Source organism: Electrona antarctica (assembly GCF_951216825.1).
Source record: "Electrona antarctica genome assembly, chromosome: 21".
Taxonomy (NCBI): domain Eukaryota; kingdom Metazoa; phylum Chordata; class Actinopteri; order Myctophiformes; family Myctophidae; genus Electrona; species Electrona antarctica.
This window is the reverse complement of record NC_136802.1, coordinates 27,613,416-27,637,838: the sequence shown is the minus strand read 5'-3', so window position 1 is coordinate 27,637,838 and position 24,423 is coordinate 27,613,416. Positions and strand designations below refer to the sequence as shown.

Genomic DNA, 24,423 nt, shown 5'->3' with positions numbered 1-24,423 from the left:
AAGCTCTCAGAAGCCCCAGACGCACCTGCAGCGCCGCGCTCCGTCCTCCGTTACATTAGCGTCAATGATTAATCCTCCCTTTCATCCACTCGGACACGCCAAGATGAGATCAATGAAATCACTGCTTGTGCATGTACAGTATGTGCATTGTGTTATGTATGTAATTGCGTGCGTGCGTGCGTGCGTGCGTGCGTGCGTGCGTGCGTGCGTGCGTGCGTGCGTGCGTGCGTGCGTGCGTGCGTGCGTGCGTGCGTATGTATGTGCCCCCCCCCCCCCTGCCCTCCCATTAAATCCGCCCAGTTTTATCCCTGTTTCTGGTCAGACAGAATTCGGTACATTCATTGTCTGATTTGTTTTATTTATTAAATATTTTTAATAACATCACAATTTATATTTAAAGAAAATCCCACCCCAGGGTGAAGCGAGCGGTGCCTTTGATGAGTTGATCTGCTGCATCCACTGTCAAGTATTTGTTTGTTTGCAATGCGACAGTGACGCAGCACTGTGAGCTTGTTTTTCTGCTATTTTTGTTCTCTAAACCACTGTTCTAAAACCTACGAGTTTTCTGAAAAACGTATGTTGCTATATACCAGTGGTTCCCAAAGTGGGGTCCGGGGACCCCCAGGGGTCCTTGAGGGAGTTACAGGGGGTCCCCAGCAAAATGATAGTTTGGAACCAAATCGACCCTTATGGGTCTATAACTATGAAAGTGTACAAATGGAGATACATTAACATTTATTTTACTATATAAATTGGGGGTCCCAGAGATAGAAATGCCATTAAATGGGGGTCCGTAGACTAATGCATGTCAAACTGGCGGGTCCTTGAAATTCAACGGGTTGAGAATCACTGCTAGAGCCGTAAAAATCTTATGGGGGTCCCTGGCATATCTTTTCAAATGGGGGTCCGTGGGCTAATTAGTGTAAATGTGGGGGTCCTTGACATGACGAGGTTTGAGAACCACTACTATATACAGTAGCTAAAATCTAAAATGGGTTTTAAGTGGAAATTACTTATTTTGTCAGGTCTTTTTTTTCTGTTATTTGCTATTTATACCATAACCCATTCTGGGTGGGAACCCCTGTTGGTGTTTAAGCATTATGTTATGCTTTATCTATTGAAAAATAGCAGATCTACAAGCTCGTAGCGCAGCACCGAGTGCCGCGCTACGAGCTTGTAGATCTGCTATTTTTGAAATTTTTTGAAAATGTGGCGCAAATCTTTGAATATATATTCTTTCAGAGCGAACGTTTTTAACTCAAAATTAATCTTTGCTTCTGGGGGGGGGAGTCCCTGGAACAACATGTTTTCAGATAGGGGTCGGCGGCCAATTCCATCGATTTTTGGGGACCTTGACATGAAAAAGGTTGAGCACCACTGACATAAAAACATAGGGTTTTCAGAAAACTGTCAGGATTTAGAAGCCATCTTTTTAGAATCGTCCTCAGGTCTATTAAAGAAAATCTCTCTCTCTCTCACCAGGTGACCCCCCCGTTGGGTTCCGTGACGTGCTGCTTCGCGACGGCCCCGAGGGCTTCGCCAAGGCGGTGCGTGCCCACCAGGGCCTGCTGCTGATGGACACCACGTTCAGGGACGCACATCAGTCACTGCTGGCCACCCGGGTTCGAACCCACGACCTCAAGAAGATCGCTCCGTTCGTCAGCCACCACTTCAGCAACCTCTACAGCCTGGAAAACTGGGGAGGTGAGTGTGTGTGTGTGTGTGTGTGTGTGTGTGTGTGTGTGTGTGTGTGTGTGTGTGTGTGTGTGTGTGTGTGTGTGTGTGTGTGTGTGTGTGTGTGTGTGTGTGTGTGTGTGTGTGTGTGTGTGTGTGTGTGTGTGTGTGTGTGTGTGTGTGTGTGTGTGTGTGCGCATAACGCGATTGCATACGCAATACGTGATTAAACATTCAAAGGCATTCTGAAGAAAGTACTTAATAATCAATCAATACTTCAAATCAATGCTATAGCTGGTGCTCGGCAGCTCGCAGTTCTTATCAGGTATTAGTGGCGTGGGACGGAAACAACCAATTATACCGATTTGAAATGGGGCTCGGGTCGCTATAGCGTGGAGCCGGGTGTCGCGAGTTCCCAAACTGGTCAGCCATCATCACTTTGTCAGATGCCATGTCAGTCTATTTTAATGAATGATTACCTGAACTCCTTCTTCCATTTGTTGTTTGAATGTTTGAACAGTCTCTCTCTCTCTCTCTCTCTCTCTCTCGACTGTCAATCATCATCGATCATTTCCATGGTTAACTGATTCCATGCCGCTATGATAGGCGGCAGTGGCGTGCACAGATAGACACTATAGGTGGTGCTAGATCACCTGCCCTTTGCCCTCTGGACAGCAATGTGCCCTTTAGAAAAAAGGCAGTGTACAGTATGTGGACCATGGTGACATTGATCAATTCTTGATAAAAAGCTTCTAATGTATTATTTATGCCCCAAAATCTATAAAGCACGTGGAACCGGCCGGTTCCACGTGCTGCACAAGGTGCCCTTTTTTTCAATGTGCTCCTCTAAATGTCTGTGCACACGCATTGATAGGTAGGCGGTAATGCGAGGCGAGTGCCAGTGAAATGCGCGACATAAACAAAGAAGAAGAGCCCTCATCCGGCCGACCCGGAAGTGATCCAGGCTCGCTCACGGCCACGATCTGCAGCCCGGACTATTATTTTTCATAGCGCGACCTCGAATTAATGTTTTATCAAGCTCTAAACGTGGTCCTTTATCTCAATCTCAGCCCTAAAATGCTTTAAATTGTGTGCGTGCACGTGGACAAGGAGATTTTGGATATTCGATGACTACACACCATGGGAGCTACCGGAGGCTAACGATGGCTGCTAAAAACAGTAAATAAAATACTAATAATTCTGGATTAAGTTACATTAACTCCTTTATTGCGCGCTAATTGTAGCATTAACCACAGCTCCGGGTGCCAGCACTTCACTCCACTCTAACTACACTGTGTCTACGGCTTCCGTAGGCATCAACCATTATATAGACACTACAGAGTCCACGTTGGGGTACGTATATATACAGACTTGGTATATGACGCCACCTAGCGTCGACTTAAGTATATATACGGACTTGGGAAAGAAAGAATTAAACAAACCCGAGAGATCTCGTGTTGGCAAAGGCGTTTGCAAGCATGAATCCCGAGACTTTTGCGTGTTAAACGTACAGTAATGGAGCAATGGACCCATCCTGTTTGTTCCGTTCCATTAACCCATTCTGTGCGGGAACCCCTTTTAGTGTTTTAAAGCATTATGTTATACTTTAGCTATTGAAAAACAGCAGATCTACAAGCTCATAGCGCGGCACCGAGTGCCGCGCTATGAACTTGTAGGTCTGCTATTTTTGAAAAATCGTGAAAATGTGCCTCAAATCTTTGAATATATAATATTACAGAGTGAACATTTTAACTAAAATCTTTGCTTCTGGGAGGGTCCCTGGAACAACATATTTTCAGATGGGGGTCCGCAGCCAATACAGATAATTCTGGGGGTCCTTGACATGAAATATTGAGAACCACTGACATAGAAACATAGGTATTTCAGAAAACTGTCATTTCGACGTCAGGCCTAAATGGGTTAAACAGTTCATCTCTTCTTCCCATTTGACTAGCCAGCAACGACCACCTGACCCCCTCTTACGTTCCCTTGTTCGAAAATCCTGTGTCATGGAAACCTCTTCAACCATGAATATCTCCATATATACCATAGCATCTTTCACCGCATATACTGTGAAATTACCGGCCCAAATCGGCGAGAGCCAGGTGGGCGTTTTCCTATAGCATTTGAGCCTTTCCGCCGAGAGCACAATGGTGGAAATCAAAATGCCAGTGAGCCGTTTGGAAGCTTTGCGTCACCATAAAAGTGCATTGATGTGAGGTGAGTTCAGCGGTAATGAGTAGAGTGCAGTGTTGATGAGGCATGACAATGAACTGCTTCGGATTCAAATGATTTATTTATTTATTTTTGTGATGAAATGTTTTAATTTTAATCAATGGCATGACACTCGAGTCGTGACTAAAAAATAGTGTTTCGAAAAAAATATATACCAGTGAAGATTTTACTCTTTTGTTTACCGGTAATTGGAAAAGTTTCACACTACGAGTTAAGTTCAGTCAGACAACTCTTTGAGTGAATTTCGAATATTTATTGAGCATAATTGAGCAGATATATATGAAGCATAGATTGGCGTCAGGGCACTGTCCCTATTCATTCCCTGTAACATTAACATTTTAGTTAAATGATAAGCCAAGTAGAATTACAGGGAATGGATAAGACCCCCATGCAGGGGGATCTAGAAACAGAGCCTGTATACAGGTGGATGCTGGGGAGGCGGTGACGGGTCCATTTGGTTCCATTTCTACACTCTCAGAGTTAAATTAACATTGATTTTACAATATAAATTGGGGTCTCATATTGATTGATTGATTGAAAAATGTATTAACAGTTTGCAGAATTACAGTACATTTCAAGCACAAACTCAATACAAAGGCTGTTAACTGTGAGTGGACGACCCAATTAAGCATTACACTTGTTTCCAATAGGGTCCACAATGTTCAATTCATCAAAAACATTTAGAGACAAATAGACACTTCTATATAGACAAAGGACAGAACAGGAATTCATCATAAAGGAGGTAAAAAGGGAAAAGAAACATATACAGTGAGGGAAAAAAAGGGGTGGGCGGTGGGGGGGATTCACGTTCAGCTCCGTTCATAGCCTAATGCATGTCAAACTGGGGGTGCTTGAAATTAAACGGGTTGAGAATCACTGCTAGAGCCTGAAAATCTTCTCGTAATGGGGGTCCCTGGCATATCCGCTGGCTAATTAGTGTCAATTTGGGGGTCCTTGACATGAAAAACTAATGCCTTAGGCTATGCTGCTGCTGCTGCTGCTATTATGCTCTGATCTTCCTCAATGCATCCGTCTGTACTTCACCCTGACTGGAATAGAATCGTTCCATCAACAACACTCACAATTCAACATTCACAATATGGATCTGTAGCCGCAAATAAAGGGCCAAACATTCAAGCCTGGCTTCTTTAACCCATTCTGGGCGGGAACCCCTTTTGGTGTTAGCATTATGTTATGCTTTAGCTATTGAGAAATAGCAGATCTACAAGCTCATAGCGCGCCACCGAGTGGCGCGCTATGAGCTTGTAGGTCTGCTATTTTTGAAAAATCGAAGAACGACTGACATAGAAACGTAGCTTTTTCAGAAAACTGTCAGGATGTAGAAGACATTTTTAGAATCTGATCTCAGGTCAAAATGGGTTAAGCAGTTAATGGTGACATGCTGCACGTAATAACAGACGCAGAACGGTCTGGGATATGGATCGAGTGAGAGCCCTCATGTGTATACGTTTTGTCTGTGTTATTGTTGATCGTTCTGTGATTGTTTTTCTGCCATTCTTTGCGCTTTTTGTGCCTGAGGAGTCGTGACCCCCTCGAAAACGACTTGCTGCAACACACACTTATCCTCTTTTGAACCTCTGTTGAAATTTCAAAATAAGAAATATATATATATAATCGGTTGATACTTCCTGTAAACATCATTAAGAAATGTAATGTCTGATGCAGGTTTTTGGGGTTTTCGCAAGTGTTGTATTGTATCAGACAGACCTGAAGAAGAACGATGCTCGTATCTTTACTTTGACTCAAACCATTTTGTGTTCTTATAAAACGCCAGACAAAGCATTGCAAGAAAACACGAGCAGTCCTATGAATAATTCACAAAAGAACAGTGCTGATGTGTTTTTCCATGAAATAGTGTATTTATTTAAATTTGTACTCTTTCTCATCTTTGAACAGTTGAGCTACACACACCTTGAGCGAATAATGCAGCTTATAAGGACTTAACCCATTTTGGGCGGGAACCCCTTTTGGTGTTTTAAACATTATGTTATAATTTAGCTATTGAAAAATAGCAGATCTACAAGCTCATAGCGCGCCACCGAGTGGCGCGCTATGAACTTGTAGGTCTGCTATTTTTGAAAAATCGTTAAAATGTGCCTCAAATCTTTCAGAAAATTGATTGTAAAAATGATTTAGAAAACTTTTTTTTTAAATCAAGCCTGAATGGGTTAAGCTGCATTATACTGTACATAACTTAAAAACATCCTCAAATCAAATCCCCCACATGGCATCGTCTCATTATGAACTCGCTAGACTAAGCAGTCATCTTTCATCACTGCCCGAGAACGGCGGTGCTTTGAGCATGGTCTCGCATCAAGCAACAGCCTCCTCTATTCTGTTTGATGTTTGAACAGCAATGGTAAAAAATGAAGTGAATTGGGGTGATATCCTGATGAAAATGTGCTTAAAGCTGAAATCCATAACTCTGCTAACGGACCTGCATGGGAGCCAAACCCTGGAGCCCAGCATTTGTGCCAAAATGTCTTCCACTGAGCTAATGGAGCATGTCTGCTACTCGAGGGGAGGAAGTGGATTTTGACCTTCGGGTATACTGTAGTACCACTTGTCCACCACCCTATTATGTCGATCTGGATGAACAAATCCTGTATTGTGGAAGACTGTGCAGCTGTCAGTGTGTCTTGTCAAACTGACGTTGATAATAAGGCACAATCCAATTAAGTAAAATGACTGAAAGTACAACCTAATACAAAATCACACCCGTGTGAACTGAGTGGTGCAACTCCGTGTGGGGGTTAGGGTTCCCCGGAACTTCCAGACCCACAGGAACGTGCCCAGGGTGCCAGCCCGGTTCCGGCGAGCCGCCCCACGTCCGAAACGGTCGAGAAATGACAAAGTTACTGTGTGGGGGAATTAGCATTTAGCAGACACCTCTCTCTCTCTCTCTCTCTCTCTCTCTCTCTTATTACATTATATAGATATGTTCTAGTTACGTTCTTAGCCTACGCATGTTTCTTGATAAATGCATTTTACATATGTGATGTATTCCCATGTTTTTGTTCTTGCTTAATGTAATTAAGAGCGTAATTAAGAGCGTCTGCTAAATGCCTAAATTGTAATTCTCTCTCTCTCTCTCTCTCTCTCTCTCTCTCTGTAATTAGCAGGCAACAGTGCAACACTATCTCTCTCTCTCGGTTTCTAGCACAACAGCGCCACTTTTACCCCTACTGGTACTCTAAACATAGGGACATAGGTTTGGACATAGGGACATAGGTTTGGACATAGGGACATAGGTTGGGACATAGGGACAGAAATTGCCTCAATCATTCGATCAACTCCTTCTTTGGTCTTGATTCTACAGACAAGAGACTCTCACTGAGCCAACAGCATGAGTTGTGTTTATTCTAGGTAATTATTCTTTGTTTTTACGCATTGCTAGAAAGCTTTCTCTCCGGATACATTATTGTTAATTTTTTAACAGCTGGAAAGAATATTTCACGGAAGGTGCTAATAAGACATCTTGAGGCATGCGTTGATGCCTCTGCGGCCCTTGGAGATCTGCCACATTTGGAGAAGAGGATGTTGATCAGCATTATAATTATTTCACATCTAAAAAAGGCTTAAACAACTGCCGGAAGAAGGAGTAATAGACGAGAGATGTCATGTGGATTTTCTTGTTGGCTCAGCCCGTCTCTACTGCAAGGTGGCATCATGTTTGAAACACTTACTACAGGATCGATCATTTAAGAGATGTGCCTGTTCATCCTTTGGAGGCATCAACCGTTCGGCTTCGCCAAACCCCACTTTTGGTCTCGAGAGGGCGTAGAACCCTAATGTCTCTGTACACATGGAGCGGCTGCTTTTCACATTACAGAAAGCACTGAGGATTTAGGAGTTTGTTTCACAGAGAGGGTGTAATTTTGTTGTTTTGTTTTGTTAATCCTTTATTTAACCAAACTAAAACCACATTGTGATTTTTCATCTCTTTTCCCTCAACATAGAAAATCCTTTACAAAGACTAGTACTGCACACTGAGGGTACACTAAGATAATCAGAGCTGACAGCCGTAATACACACAATCTGGCCCAACCAGGGGAATAGTCTAATCCTGGGTAGAATGTGCTGTTCAGTCAGAGTGTAAAATAAACTTTAGAAGTATTAGGGCTATGTCAAAGAGCAACGCATTTCAATCTAATATCAGCTTAAGCTTTTGAAGCTTAAGGGATATTCTGTTATTAGATGTTTAAATAACCCCAGCTGGAGGAAGTGTGTAGCATCCATCACTTTCTGCACAGATTCGACAAGAACGCATCTCCGAAATCACTTGTCAAATAGTTTGACTTTAACTTAAAGGGACCACTTCACCACTTTTCAACCTATTATCTTCATATAATAGGTCCTCTCTAATAATCATGATAAAATGGCACAATATTTTTCTACTCAGTCTGTGTCTCATATAGGAGGGCTGTGGGCAGTTCACAAACCTGTCCACCAGTGACCGGTTTAGATTTGTATTATCGTGAGAACGATGGCTTCCGATTTTCGCATTGCAACTTTTCAGGACTAGAAAGTCTGCAGTTTCTATTAGCTTGGATTCCCCATCTAATCGATGATGTTACTGGTGGACGGGTTTCTGAACTGACCACAGCCCCTCCTATGAGACACGGACTGAGTAGAAAAAAATGGTGCCAAAAATTTTCATTAAACTTTTTTTTTTTTTTATATATATTTTTTTAACATAAGTCCTAGTAGTACAAAGTAGTAGTAAGGTTGAAATCTATTTTTTGCAAGTAGAAATGTATCCGGGTCTTACAGGGTTAACATGATTATTAGTGGGGACCTATTATTATGAAGGCAGGTTGAAAAGTGGTGAAGCGGTCCTTTAACATTTTAACTGCTCTGCTGTATCAAACTGGCGATCTGTGCCGATAGTGAGCTCATGTTTTTGTCTTTCTAATTCCTGAGTGGTTCGGTGGGGACAGGGTGAATGAATCACTGAGGAGAATTATACCAGCAGGATCTCTCAAGGCATCAACAACCCCCGCATGCATCAATCAGTCCAGGAGAAAACAGAATGGGGCTCTCGCTCATAATTATTTGAACACTTGCAGGCAGAATAAAACCCTTGGTGGGTATTCTGACGGAAACATCCTTGGATTTAGGTAGTCTGCGCCGCAATCGTTCCCCTATAACGATGATGTTATGAGGGGTGTTCACAGGCATAACAATAATGCACGCAACTTTTTAAAGCCGGCACGTGTAAAAGCGATATCTTCCATGTATGCATTGCGAGACACTGCATGTTATAGACGACGTAGACAATGGCATTAGATGGGGACTATCAATCCCAAGGCATGTGTGTGCATCTCATTCCACTCGTGCACACAATGTAAATTTCCCTTTTGATATTCGGTCACTGTGTCTACATATGCAAAGTAACATGGAACACGACATACAGAGTAAGAAATAATAGACGTGTTTTTTTTGCTTAGTTTTTCCCACAGATCACCTTGCTTTTACCACTTGAACCCTATATACTTTGTTTGAATAAGTTTGGTCATATTCCTACAGGCCGACTATGCAGCCGCCTGGGGCGCCATGGGGGAGGGGCGCAAAAAAAAAGCCCAGTGTCCCCCCCAGTGCCTCCCCAGTACCTCCCCAATGTCTGCCCAGGGCCTCCCTAGTGACTCCCCAGTGCCTCCCCAGTGTCCCCCCAGTGCCTCCCCAGTACCTCCCCAGTACCTCCCCAATGTCTGCCCAGGGCCTCCCTAGTGACTCCCCAGTACCTCCCCAATGTCTGCCCAGGGCCTCCCTAGTGACTCCCCAGTGCCTCCCCAATGTCTGCCCAGGGCCTCCCTAGTGACCCCCCAGTGCCTCCCCAGTGCCTCCCCAATGTCTGCCCAGGGCCTCCCTAGTGACTCCCCAGTGCCTCCCCAATGTCTGCCCAGGGCCTCCCTAGTGACCCCCCAGTGCCTCCCCAGTACCTCCCCAATGTCTGCCCAGGGCCTCCCTAGTGACTCCCCAGTGCCTCCCCAATGTCTGCCCAGGGCCTCCCTAGTGACCCCCCAGTGACTCCCCAGTGCCTCCCCAATGTCTGCCCAGGGCCTCCCTAGTGACTCCCCAGTGCCTCCCCAGTACCTCCCCAATGTCTGCCCAGGGCCTCCCTAGTGACTCCCCAGTGCCTCCCCAATGTCTGCCCAGGGCCTCCCTAGTGACCCCCCAGTGACTCCCCAGTGCCTCCCCAATGTCTGCCCAGGGCCTCCCTAGTGACTCCCCAGTGCCTCCCCAGTACCTCCCCAATGTCTGCCCAGGGCCTCCCTAGTGACTCCCCAGTGCCTCCCCAATGTCTGCCCAGGGCCTCCCTAGTGACCCCCCAGTGACTCCCCAGTGCCTCCCCAGTACCTCCCCAATGTCTGCCCAGTGCCTCCCCAGTGTCCCCTCCAGTGCCTCCTTTTTTCTGCGAAAGATCCTGCCTGCCTGGGGCGCCAAATTGCTCAGGACCGGCCCTGTATTCGGGGCAGGGTTGATGTTGTTTAAAACTCAAGCCAAGTGTGAACAACTCCCCCCCCGTGTTCCATCTTATATAGGACAAGTTCCAACATGGGTTAACATGATTTATAACAGCAACCTTTAGGACTCTGAATCTTCCCATAATCACCAAGTTACTCTACTTTGGCCTAAAGTTGTGCTTTTCTTGTGTGAAGGCAGTATACGGCTGCAGAACAAGAAGAAAAAGAAAATCACCGTTCACTACCCCAACACGTTATGGACTAAAAGTATGAATTTAACCGGTTCTTTAGCTTAACCCATTTTGACCTGAGATCAGATTCTAAAAATGTCTTCTACATCCTGACAGTTTTCTGAAAAAGCTATTTTTCTATGTCAGCCGTTCTTCGATTTTTCAAAATAGCAGACCTACAAGCTCATAGCGCGCCACTCGGTGGCGCGCTATGAGCTTGTAGATCTGCTATTTTTCAATAGCTAAAGCATAACATAATGCTAACACCAAAAGGGGTTCCCGCCCAAAATGGGTTAAATCACTAAATAGACATAGTGAGACATGGTGAGAAAGAACTATATTAGCACGTCCCTCGATGAAATGTCCTCTTCTCTAGAGTTGTCCCGATACCATTTCTTTTCAGAACGAGTACGAGTACAAGTACTTAATTTGTATTACTCGCCGATACCGAGTACTGATACGAGTACTTTTTATTTTTGTTGAGTAACCACTTATTGCACCCCCTTTTTCTCATAGATTCAAATGGATCTCCGATCTGCACTTGTCAGTTGTCATTTATTCTTGTATGTCGGCTGTTTCTGGCGATTTGCTGCAGTGTTGGGTTGCATTCGTTCAGCCTAGCGTCAATTGGATGTTTTGGTACCCGGGTCAAAGTATCGGGGCCGGTTCCGAGTACCCAGTATTTGAGGGTGGTATCGAGTACCCGATACCAGTATCGGTATCGGAACAACTCTACTCTTTTTCTATGGCAGCTCTCAGCTCTCATTGCAAAGTGGTCAAAGATATGGCAATATTAGTCTCATGTATGCTCAAATCACTAGGAGCACAAATAAATCACTGAGGGGAGAAGGACCTCCCGTCTATTAAACACTGTTGTCTCCAGCAGACAAAAATGTCCCTACACAGTCAAACCAACCGTGTAGATTACAAAGTGTCAAGAGATAGTGAAATATTACGTTCACACAAGTTTTCACCTGCTCACAGGCAGGCAGAATAAATCATTGTAGAGATTATGGCAGTGAAGTCCCTCTGAGGATTTAAGCAGTCCCCTGTGATAGAGTATATTCCTCCTATGCCATACAGTGTGTAAGATATAATAACAAACTGGGTCAGATAGTGCTATCTACAGAGGTAGTCATTGGAAATGAAAAACAGCCTCGTACATTAATCCTGCTCTCTGCGGCAGTATAGAGGCTACTGGAGAAAATGCTTTGGTTGAATGTCACGCGTGTGTGCAAAACCAAATGACTATATCGTGTCACAAAAACGCTTGTGTTTCTTCCGTGACCGAAGCTGCGAGCTTGCCTGAATTATGACGGCTGTGAAGAGGTTTAGATGACCCCCCACCACCCCCTCAGCCCTGCCCTGCAGCCCCCCCCAAGCATTACCTCAAGAGCGTGGACTGTGGAGTGAGAATAATGCTCCAAGCATGGGGTAATAAATGGGACTATGGCAATGGCATGGTGGTAATGGTTCCTCCCTTTCGTGTAATTCGAACGTATCCAATGGAAAGCAGCAGACTTATTAATTACAACTGTGTAAATGTAAGCGCATATCTAATTTATTCGCCATCTGTCTTCGCTTGTAACTGGAATGTAATGAAACAGTCGGGACTTTAGCAGCGGACTGTGCACAGAGGCGTGAACGCTATTGGATCGTTGAGGGCGTACAATTTAATGCGGCAAAATTGAAAGCATTCATGCTGATCCGATGGGATGAATTATGTCGGTGCACACACGCTGACGACGTATCGGGTTCACACACACACGCGCTGACGACGTATCGGGTTACACACGCTGACGACGTATCGGGTTACACACACACACGCTGACGACGTATCGGGTTACACACACACACACGCTGACGACGTATCGGGTTCACACACACACGCGCTGACGACGTATCGGGTTACACACGCTGACGACGTATCGGGTTCACACACACACGCGCTGACGACGTATCGGGTTACACACGCTGACGACGTATCGGGTTACACACGCTGACGACGTATCGGGTTACACACGCTGACGACGTATCGGGTTACACACGCTGACGACGTATCGGGTTACACGCGCTGACGACGTATCGGTGCACACACGCTGACGACGTATCGGGTTACACGCGCTGACGACGTATCGGGTTACACGCGCTGACGACGTATCGGGTTACACACGCTGACGACGTCTCGGGTTCACACGCTGACGACGTATCGGGTTACACACGCTGACGACGTATCGGGTTACACACGCTGACGACGTATCGGGTTACACACGCTGACGACGTATCGGGTTACACACGCTGACGACGTATCGGGTTACACACGCTGACGACGTATCGGGTTACACACGCTGACGACGTATCGGGTTACACACGCTGACGACGTATCGGGTTACACACGCTGACGACGTATCGGGTTACACACGCTGACGACGTATCGGGTTACACACGCTGACGACGTATCGGGTTACACACGCTGACGACGTATCGGGTTACACACGCTGACGACGTATCGGGTTACACACGCTGACGACGTATCGGGTTACACACGCTGCCGACGTAGCGGGTTACACACGCTGACGACGTATCGGGTTACACACGCTGACGACGTATCGGGTTCACACACGCTGCCGACGTAGCGGGTTACACACGCTGACGACGTATCGGGTTCGCGGCTGCAGTGGACGCTGGGCTAAAGTGCAGATACGTAAGTTGTGCGAGGTTTTAAGCGCAGTGTTGATTTTGTCAACTAAAACTATGACAAAAAAATGTTCGTCGACTACCTTTTTTCACTGACAAAACGCAAATGGAAAACTAAGCTATGATGACTAAAACCAAATAAAAACTAGACAAAAATGTTAGGGAGGGACTAGTGGACATGAGATCCAGTATAAGTAAAAAGACACAAGTCATTTTACACTTGGTCTCATGCTGAAAAAAGTGTAAAATGAGCCATTACGACGGCATCAAGGCCCGCCAAAATCCATTTTAGTCGACTAAATCAACTGTAGATTAAGTCGACTATCTTATGATATTTAGTCGGCTAAAACTAGACTAACACTAAAACATTCCAGGTGACAACAATGTGACTAAAACTAAATGACAACTATTCAAGAGACTACGACTAAAACTAATATCAAAATTTGCTGTCAAAAACAACACTAGTTTAGCGTCAGTGTTCAATTTGACTGATATGACTTTTACAGTTCCTACAGTATAAGGGAAGAGATTCAAGAGAAGACATCTGGAAAAGTACAACAAGGAGTCATGCGTCTGTTCTTTGTCCTTAAACACCCAACTGTGTGACAAAATTTGTTTTTAATTGAGCTATTAATTGTTTAGTGGCGTAATGTACCATGAGGTGTTTCTTGAAGATGATACAATGCTGTATGTGTGTGTGTGTGTGTGTGTGTGTGTGTGTGTGTGTGTGTGTGTGTGTGTGTGTGTGTGTGTGTGTGTGTGTGTGTGTGTGTGTGTGTGTGTGTGTGTGTGTGTGTGTGTGTGTGTGTGTGTGTGTGTGTGTGTGTGTGTGTTTTTAGTTCAATCTTTGGTGCAAGAGATGAGGCAGAATTCACCGCTTATGCCCTTTTATCTTTTTTTTTAAAAGATTCAATGAAATGAAAAATGTCTTAATTTAATGACTTTTTAATTGGCAAGCGATGGAGTGAACCCCAAGGTGTACTCGTCCCGCGTATCAGTCATGCGTGCCAGAACTTTACACTCCAAAACATCCCTAAAATCATTATTCTCCTCTCTGATTACAGGATTAAAAAGGAGACTCTTCTCGCCACTCAGGGGTGTAATGGTTTGATTGAAATCCTTTTGGCAATCTCGTGTGCCGCGCGGCGCGGTACAGCATGAAACAACCCGGAAACCAGGTTAGCCGTGACCCAGTTTTGGGTCCCGAGTCTCTGACTTTATAGCGACGGAAACAATTACACTTCCAAAATGCCGAGATCTCCCAAAATGTTCTCATTGGAGGGGAAAAAAGGAAATTGGTTTATTCCTGTGTTAAATGAACTCTTGAGAGTGTAGATATTAGCCCATGAGGAGCTCAATTTAACCCATTACTTATTTATTTATTATTATTATTGATTTAAAAAAGAAAAAAAATTAGGGCTCTATTTTGAGATGGGGGTCGGCGGCCAAATGCATATCATTTTGCGGAAACCTTGACATGAAAAGGCTTGAGAACCACTGTCTCGGGTCTTAACCCATTCTGGGCGGGCCGGGAACCCCTTTTGGTGCTTTAAGGATTATGTTATATGCTTTAGCCATTGAAAAATAGCAGATCGCCCAGGCGGTGGCGTAACCGTCTGGGCACCCGACTGGTAATCCAGTCGCAGTGTGCCGCGGGTTCGACTCCCGAGCCCGACACGGCCTTTACTGCACGTCTTCCCCCATCTCTCTCCCGTTTCCTGTCAGCCTACTGTCTGTCCCTTCAAAAAACCAATAAAAGGCGTAAGCCGCAAAAAAATATCTTTAAAAGAAATATTTTCTCAACCTTTCTCAAATAGCAGATCTACAAGCTTATAGCGCGGCACCGAGTGCCGCGCTATGAGCTTGTAGGTCTGCTATCTTTGAAAAATTGTGAAAATGTAGTTCAAATCTTTGAATATATATTCTTTCAGAGCGTTTTTAACTCAAATCTTTGCTTCTGGGGGGGGGGGGGGGGGGGGTACCTAGAACAACATATTTTTATGATCCGCGGCCAAATACAGATAATTCCGGTGGTCCTTGACATGGAAAGGTTGAGAACCACTGACTGAGAAAAATGGTTTTTTTCAGAAAACTGTTAAAATTTAGAAGCCTTTTTTTTTTAAATCGACCTCAGGTCTAAAAGGGTTAATGAATTAACTCATGAATTGAATCCAACACTCTTTATTCGACGGTGCGGACGGTGTGGTTGCACTTAGTATTCACTCCCAGTCCCTGTCCAAACGGTGGTGTGTCTGGAAATGACATTTAATGATGACGGTGTTAGATCAGCAGAAAAGCCAGTGAAGGCTCCAATATTTCTTGGCGATGTGATAAACGGGCGTGGGGTTCACTAATCTCCCCGGCCTGAAGCCGCCGGGACATGACTGAGTGATATGCTATCTGCAGATTCTGCATGTTTCTTTTAGATTTTCAAAACGACTTTGAAATTATATGATGAAAGTGTTCCAGTGAAGTTTCTCCCTCTCAGTGTGACAGAGTAGATGGCTTTGCCACCTCATTTGCGGCTCATTTCCATAAACGATCTGATCGCCGCTTACAAAATGTATGTTTTTGGTGAATGAAATAACATTCGCGGAACATGTTATGTTGCGATTCCTGTTTTTCCATTTCCGACTAAAACCGCTTTCAAAATAAGACAATGTTAACCGTGGCGGTTCTGGAGTATAAATTCAGCCACCAGATGGCGGTGTTGGCAGCGAATAATTAATAATAAGTAAGTAAGTAAGTCTTGTCGAGCCATGAGGCCCATAGGGGCAGGAGCCTATCTCCTGTTTCTGTAGCGTGAAGCAGCTTGATGTACAAGTACACCCCCTGGACATTATTACGCTAGTATGTCGCACGGACATTACCCCCAATCAAACCCTTGATGCTGAGTGTCAAGTAGGGAGGCACTGGGTCGGTTCGGAGGTTCGGAGTCTTTGGTATGACCCGGCTGGGGATTAATTGAACCGCTACAGGTGCCCACTAATAAAATAGCCCGCGGGGGTCCATTCGGTCAATTTAGGTCAATTATTTCACACTCCGAGTTAAATTTACACTGCTGTGTGTGTGTGTGTTTGTGTGTGTGCGTGTCTAGGCGCCACCTTCGACGTGGCCATGCGCTTCCTGTCCGAGTGTCCGTGGAAGAGGCTGCAGGAGCTGAGGGCCCTGATCCCCAACGTGCCCTTCCAGATGCTGCTGAGGGGAGCCAACGCTGTTGGATACACCAACTACCCTGACAACGCCGTCTTCAAGTGAGTTATCACAGTAACACACTAGCCTCGGAAACCCAGACGTTTTTATTTCCAGGGAGTCTGGGGCCGTGTCCACTTCAATAGAGGGTATGCGCGTGTTCATCATACCCGGAAATTATGTGGGAATGCCTACTGAGTGGCAAAAAATGACTTTCTGGCCTTGACAGCCCACATCCAAACAGAAAAATCTATTCGGCATAGAGTAGCGCAAACGTCGCTCACTCTCTGCTGATTTCTGATCGTCTGCACCTTTGTTAAATTGATGCACGCACACACACTCCTCTCTCTCTCTGTCGCTCTAATTAATTAGTCTTTAATTGTTATTCCTCCAAGTCAAGGGAATAACAATTTGAAAGCATCACAATATTAGTTTACACAGGAGAGCAGATGGCTCTCCACTGTCCGGACAGAGGCTCTTTCCTCAGTGTTTGTGGAGATGACTGATTTAACCTGTTGTGCCTTGATCAAGTCCATGCACAACAGGTGCGCAGCCACACCCAGCTCTGAGTCCAGTTCTAGTTTGACTCAGGCCAGTCTCACAGTGTTTAAACATCTTTTGAAAATGGCAGATCTACAAGTGTGTATATCGGCTATTTTCAAATGGACGAAATGTATATAGGGCTGAAATGCCCTATTTTCATAGTGATTACGGTATTCTAACATTTGCAAGATGCTCAGGCGTGTTACTGGTAATATGTGGTTGTCACAAAATGTCAAGCAGTGTTGATTTTGATAGCAAATTTGGATTTAAGTTTTAGTGAATAGTTTGCATTTAGTTTTAGTCACCTGGAATGTTTTAGTGTTAGTCTTTTAGATTTAGTCTAGTGTTAATCTACAAGCTCACAACACGTCGCGTTGTGAGCTTGTACTGTAGATCTGCTATTTTCAGCTTGCAACCAAGTGTAAAATGACGTCTTTTACTTATACTGGATCTCTTGTCCCACTAGTCGATTCCTAACATTTTAGTCTAGTTTGTTTTTGTCAATGAAATTGACTATATATGAAGTCATAGTTTTAGTCACCTTAGCTTAGTTTTCATCTAGTTTCCATTTAGCTTTCGTCAGTGAAAAAAGGTAGTCGACGGACATTTTTCCGTCATAGTTTTAGTCGACAAAATCAACACTGCGAGGCACATACCGTATTCACAGCACACAGTGTGCCTCGGCACACCGTCTGGGCGCTGCTGCTCTACTGCCCCCATTTCACGCAGAGATGGGAACTAATTGCACCCTCATACTATCAGGCATAAATAATCCTAGTGCACCTCATTCATGAAATGTTGCTATTATGATAACTTTTCCTCTCAATGTGTGGGTGACTTAAAGGGTTTGCCTTCCAGTTCAGTTTAAACCAGTGGTTCCCCAAACTTTTTCATGTCAAGGACCCCCAAATTGGCACTAATTAGCTTGCGGACCCCCATTTGAAGAGATACGCCACGGACCCCCTAATTTACGACTCTAGCAGTGATTCTCAACCCGTTTTCATTTCTATCTCTGAGACCCCAATTTATATTGTAAAATCAACGTTAATTTAACCGTTAACTATCTGAGTTACAGACACATAAGGGTCCATTTGGTTCCTAACTATATATTTAGCTGGGGGACACCCTGGAACTCCCTCAAGGTACCCCACTTTGGGAACCACTGGTTTAAACAACTACAGCAGATTAAAATCATGGCAAGCAACACAGCTGCAGTTAATCGAATGTGTGTCCAGAGCCTAGAGTTATAATACCGTATGGGTGCGTACGTACGTGCACGTGTTTTAAATGAATCATGAGTGGTGGTGAAATGACACACACCTCCTCTGTCTACAGACTACGCCACCCTCTGTTTTTCTATTCTCCTTCCCTATCGTAAACTCGTTATTTATCCCCCAGCTCTCCTTTCAGACCCTTTTTATTCCCCCATTCATTCATCTCTGTGTATTACTTTGTTTTCTTTAATGTGCACTCCTTATTCTGTCCATCTTCTCTCCTCGTGCATCTGTTAAAAGATTTCGTGACATTAATTTTCCTTTTTTGTTTTATGACCTCAATTACACCCTCCCAAACCTGAACTTTGAACATTTAGTGGATTTTCATGTGGCCTGGGGTTTTCTTGTTGTGTTCTGAAGTCTTCTGAGTTGCAATGAAAACAGGCAAAATCCCTCAACAGGGATGTATTTAATATATGGGATTTAGGGACTCTTATAGTCCACAAATCCCACAGTCCCACAGGCAAATCAGAGCACTTGTTTGAGCCAGAAAGCCCCAGGCCACAGAAAATATATTGAATGTTAAAAGTTCAGTTTTTTTTGCGTGAAATTGAGCTCAGAAAACCTAAAATAATAAAAATTACAAAAACTTTGTTATTTAGGTCACGATCCCTTTAAGCTCTTCGCTATCCTCCTCTCCTCTCATCTGTGCACCTGTTTTACCTTCCCCTTCCTCCTTCCTCTCCCTCCTCTCCCCTTCCTTCACCTCCTCTCCTCTTTTATCATCCCCCCTCCTCTTTGTTCCTCAGCTTCTAACTTATTTTCCCATCTCTTACTCCTCGTTGTCCTTTCCTGTCTCTTCCTGTCTCTTCTCTTCTCTTCTCTTCTCTTCTCTTCTCTTCTCTTCTCTTCTCTTCTCTTCTCTTCTCTTCTCTTCTCTTCTCTTCTCTTCTCTTCTCTTCTCTTCTCTTCTCTTCTCTTCTCTTCTCTTCTCTTCTCTTCACCCCTCCCCTCCCCTCCCCTCTCCTCTCCTCTCCTCTCCTCTCCTCTCCTCTCCTCTCCTCTCCTCTCCTCTCCTCTCCTCTCCTCTCCTCTCCTCCCCTGCCTCCTCCCCTCCTGTCGTCTTGTCCCCTGCAGGGAGAGTGCCGTCTAGAATGTGCAGATGATTGTGATTAATGGCTTTGATCTATTTGCCTCACTCTATACCCAGTAGTTCTCTCTCCCATGCACCCCTTTCTGTATGTCTCTCTCTTTGTCACATCTCTCTCTGTCTCTGTCTACGCCCGTCGCCTGGAACGTCTCACAGCTTGCTCTGTATCACACCTCCATCTCCTTCACTCTGTGTTCTTTCTTTCTTTCTTTCTTTCTTTCTTTCTTTCTTTCTTTCTTTCTTTCTTTCTTTCTTTCTTTCTTTCTTGCATTCTATCCACTAAATAAGTGTAATTCAGTTTAATTGACTTTAAAGGGCACTTTGCACATGGTAGACTTTGCAGACAGATATCCTATTCTGGTTTGTTTATGCTTTTTATAGGACTTAAGGTGGTTGCACACCTCACCTCAAACTCAGCAAAAAATCCGAAAAAAGCACTCAGACCTTTTAATCTTATTTGTAATCATTGTTGGAGCATGCCATTCAAAACCAAGGTGCCGGCGAATGGAAAATATAGTATTATTTTATCTTAAGTTATAATAAACGTTGAAATAGACGAAACAGCGGAGGACATAATGAGTCACATCAGGGCTTTTCACATCTACGGAATGCGTCTCTTTGAGGCAATTTCCTATCCGTCTCTTGACTAATCTCTTGGATCAACTCACAGTGTTGGAAAGTGGGCAGACAGTTCTACTCTGTTCTCAGTGGTTAATTGCGCTCCAGTGTTTTTGAGATAATGTAGAACTAGATTTCACCATGTAGGCCTTGTGAAGTTGTGTGAAACATATAATATTATCATGCGCTCCACGTAAAAACCAGAGCCACGGGAAAAGGATAATAACCATGGGGTTGATCAAAGAGTTTGTAAAGAACTTTCACAGCTGTAACCTATTGGGTTTCACAGAGAGTTCATGAGCAACTAACGAGGCATTCAAATATACCTCAATTAGCCCTTCACTAAGTCCCTCCCCAACCCATCCTTGTCCAATAGGCACGTTAGCAGTGAAGAAAGCTTGACCTGCATAGCAGCTGTTGCTAAACTATTTGGATTGGCATTGGACAATCGCTTTTTGGGGTGGGATTTAGTGAAGGGATAATTGTGCGACTACAATCAGTGCTTTAAATTGATGTCAGTGTCAGACATTCAGTCACTTGATGTCAATGGCACGCACGCACGCACGCACGCACGCACGCACGCACGCACGCACGCACGCACGCACGCACGCACGCACCTCTCCCTCTCTCATGGAGGTTATTGACAATATATAAAGTCCCAAAATCCCAGAAATTCCAGTTTCCTGAATAATGTATATTTTTCATTTCCTGAAAAATGAACATTTTGGAGTTAAGTGGTTTCGTCCCGACAGCAGAGATATGACTGCATGCATGTACAGTATATACAGTATGTACACATATATACAGTACATCTTGGCACGTTTGTTGAGATGTTTGTTCTTGTTGCCGTCATAAGCTGTGTTTCCATAGAGATAGAGTTGGAGAGGGAATATGGCTCAGACAGGAACGTGGGGAAGTATTCATGAGGCAGTTATGTTGATGCATGCATGCACACGGCTTATCGGCACATATGCACTATTATCAGGAGCGTAGTTTGCATGAAAATGCAGTCATTTTATTGTATTATTGTCTGTGAGAGTGTGTGTGTAGGTTTAGGATAATCCCATATGAGATTGTACCGCTGCACCTCTGTATTAAACATGGCTCATTTATCACTGCCTCTTCGCTTATAGCTTTCACTCTCTTTGTCAGTTGTTGGTGTCTATCTGTCTCTCTCTCTCCCTCTCTCTCTGTATCTCTCTTTCTCTCTCTCTCTCCCTCTCTCTCTGTATCTTTCTTTCTCTCTCTCTCTCTTTCTCTCTCTCTCCTCCCCCTCTCTCTGTATCTCTCTCTTTCCCTCTCTCCCTCTCCCTCACCTCTGTCTTTGTATATCTCTCTCCATCTCCAAGTAAGACGGAGGTAATCATTTTTGGCCAACAGTCAGCCCCTTCCCTTGCCACCTTGGGACCCCTCAGTGCTAATATCCACTCATCAGTGAAGAATCTGGGTGTGTTACATTTAATAAACAGATCAGCTCCGTGGTCAAAACTAGTTTTTATCAATTAGGCTCGTGGCCAGGATCAAGGGCTACCTTTCCCAACCTGACCTTCAGAGTCATCCACGCCTTTATCTCATCTCGGCATTCTCTCTTCTCCCTGGCTTTCAATGCTTGACCTAATTAACCTGTGTACTATTTGTGTTGCTTGGATTTTGTTTTACTTGTGTTATATATGTATGTTTGCCTCATGATCGTGTACAGCACTTTGGTTGACCTTCTAGTCTTTGTAAATGTGCTCTAGAAATAAAGTTTGATTTGATTTGATCTTTCTCTCTCTCTCTCTCTCTCTCTCTCTCTCTCTCTCTCTCTCTCTCTCTCTCTCTCTCTCTCTCTCTCTCTCTCTCTCTCTCTCTCTCTCTCTCCTCTTCTCTATGCCTCTCTCTGCTCCCATGCATCTCTGTGACGTGGAAACCAATAACACAATATGCTATAAAAGTATTGTTCAATATATAATGCCCTTTTCTTCTGACCCCACTCGCCCAGCATACACACATGCTCGCTCGCTCACAAGCACGCACACACTTTCAATCTAAGAGTCTCACCCATAGAGTTATATGGACGACGGTGCTCTGAGCCACTAGATCAGTGGTTCCCAAAGTGGGGTCCGGGGACCCCCAGGGGGCCTAGAGGGAGTTCCAGGGGGTCCCCAGCTAAATGATAGTGTGGAACCAAATGCACCCTTATGGGTCTGTAACTCTGAGGGTGTACCAAATGCGGGTCCATTTGGTTCCATTTGTACACTCTCAGAGTTAAATTAACATTGATTTTACAATATAAATTGGGGGTCCCAGAGATAGAAATGCCATTAAATGGGGGGTTTGCAGACTAATGCATGTCAAACTGAGGGGTCCTTGAAATGAAACGGGTTGAGAATCACTGCTAGAGCCGGAAAGAAAAATCTTCTCTTAAGGGGGTATCTCTGGCATATTGTTTCAAATGGGGGTCCGCTGGCTAATAAGTGTCAATTTTGGGGGTCCTTGACCTGAAAAAGTTTGGGAACCCACTGCACTAGATGACACTAGCCAATGAGTTAACCCATTTTGGGTGGGAACCGATTTTGGTGTTTTAAACATTTTTATAATTTAGCTATTGCAAAATAGCAGATCTACAAGCTCATAGCACGCTATGAGCTTGTAGGTCTGCTATTTTAGAAAAATCATGAAAATGTGGTGCAAATTTGGAATATATATATTTTCAGAACGGACGTTCTGTGCGGAGTTTGCATGTTCTCTCCGTGTCCCCTAGGGTAGATACCCTCACAAAAACATGCAGTAATCCTGGTCTCTAAACAAACTGCCTCCCCCTGGCCAGCCGGGACGCCTGATGGAGGGGAAAGGAACTGGTTGGAATAACGTGTTCCTTCCACGCGCTACGTCCAACCAGGGAAACTCCCCCCTGTCACGTGTAAAGGAGCAACTTGGACACTCAGGCAGGAAGGAAGCATGAGTTCAAGTCCGTTGCTCTCCCCATGTCCCCCATATATGGGGACTAGGTCCCCACACTAAGGGTGTGTAGAGAGCCCAGGATCACATTAGATAATTGGCACAGGGGTGAAAAAATGGGTTACAAAATCGAGGGATAAAAAAAAAAGAACTTAGCTTCTGGTGGGAGGTCCCTGGAACTACATATTTTCAGATGGGGGGGGGGGGGGTCGGAGGTCAATTACATATAATTTTTGGGGTCCTTGACATGAAATATTGAGCACCACTGATTAATACCTCCCCCCCCCCCCCCCTCCCCCCCTCCAGGTTCTGCGAGGTGGCCAAGGAGAACGGCATGGACGTGTTCCGTGTGTTCGACTCCCTCAACTACCTGCCCAACCTGACGCTGGGCATGGAGGCGGCGGGCCAGGCCGGCGGCGTGGTGGAGGCGGCCATCTCCTACACGGGAGACGTGTCGGACCCCATGAGGCAGAAGTACTCGCTGGAGTACTACATGAAGCTGGCCGACGAGCTGGTCAAGGCCGGCACGCACGTGCTCTGCATCAAGGTGAGAGAGAGAGAGAGGGGTGGGGAGGGGGGACCTTCTGGTGGGTCATGGGGGGGAAAAAGTACTCACGTTGTAGTACTTAACCCATTCTGGGCGGGATCTCCTTTTGGTGTTTTTTAAGCATTGTGTTATGCTTTAGCTGTTGAAAAATAGCAGATCTACAAGCTCATAGCGCGGCACTCCGTGCTGCGCTATGAGCTTGTAGGTCTGCTTGTAGCTTGTAGGTCTGCTACTTTCAGAGCGAACGTTTTTAACTCAAATCTTTGCTTCTGGAGGGGTTCCTGGAACAACATATTTTCAGATGGGGGTCGGCGGCCAATTACATATATTTTTGGGGGTCCTTGACATGAAAATGTTTGAGAACCACTGACATAGAAACATAGGGTTTTTCATGTTGTCGTGGGGTTAGGATTTAGAAAGTACAGTAGCATTAATTTGTCCTTAAACCAGCTCAGAGGCCCTGAGATTGGAAGGTCGGGGATTTAATCCTCCACGGAGTCACCCCCCCAGACACTATAAAATATGTGTATGATTTTAGTTTTAGTCATAGTCTCTTGAATAGTATTAATCTAGTTTTAGTCACATTTTAGTCACCTGGAATGTCTTAGTGTTAGTCTAGTTTTAGTCGACTAAATATCATAAGATTTTAGTCGACTAAATCTACAGTTGATTTAGTCGAACAAAATGTATTTTGTCGGGCCTTGATGCCGTCGTAATGACTGTTTTTACACTTGCTGAACATAGCCGATCTACAAGCCCACAACGCGTCACATGCAACTAATTGTAAAATGACTTATAGTGGACCTCATGTCCACTAGTCCCTTCCTGACATTTTAGTCTAGTTTGTATTTGTTGACGAAATTGTCAGTGTATTTAGTCTCAGTTTATGTCATCA

General features: G+C 44.7%; 1 protein-coding gene across 1 annotated transcript in view; it reads left to right on the top strand.

Moving 5' to 3' along the window:
• The window catches only part of pcxb (pyruvate carboxylase b), a gene marked incomplete at its 5' end in the record, with an annotated part of 155,315 nt that overhangs the window by 51,482 nt on the left and 79,410 nt on the right, over positions 1 to 24,423 (top strand). The window contains 3 exons of the mRNA XM_079491305.1: positions 1,483 to 1,704; positions 16,422 to 16,578; positions 23,288 to 23,528. Of these exons, the coding sequence (XP_079347431.1) occupies positions 1,483 to 1,704; positions 16,422 to 16,578; positions 23,288 to 23,528 (620 nt within the window). The remainder of the gene's footprint in view (positions 1 to 1,482; positions 1,705 to 16,421; positions 16,579 to 23,287; positions 23,529 to 24,423) is intronic.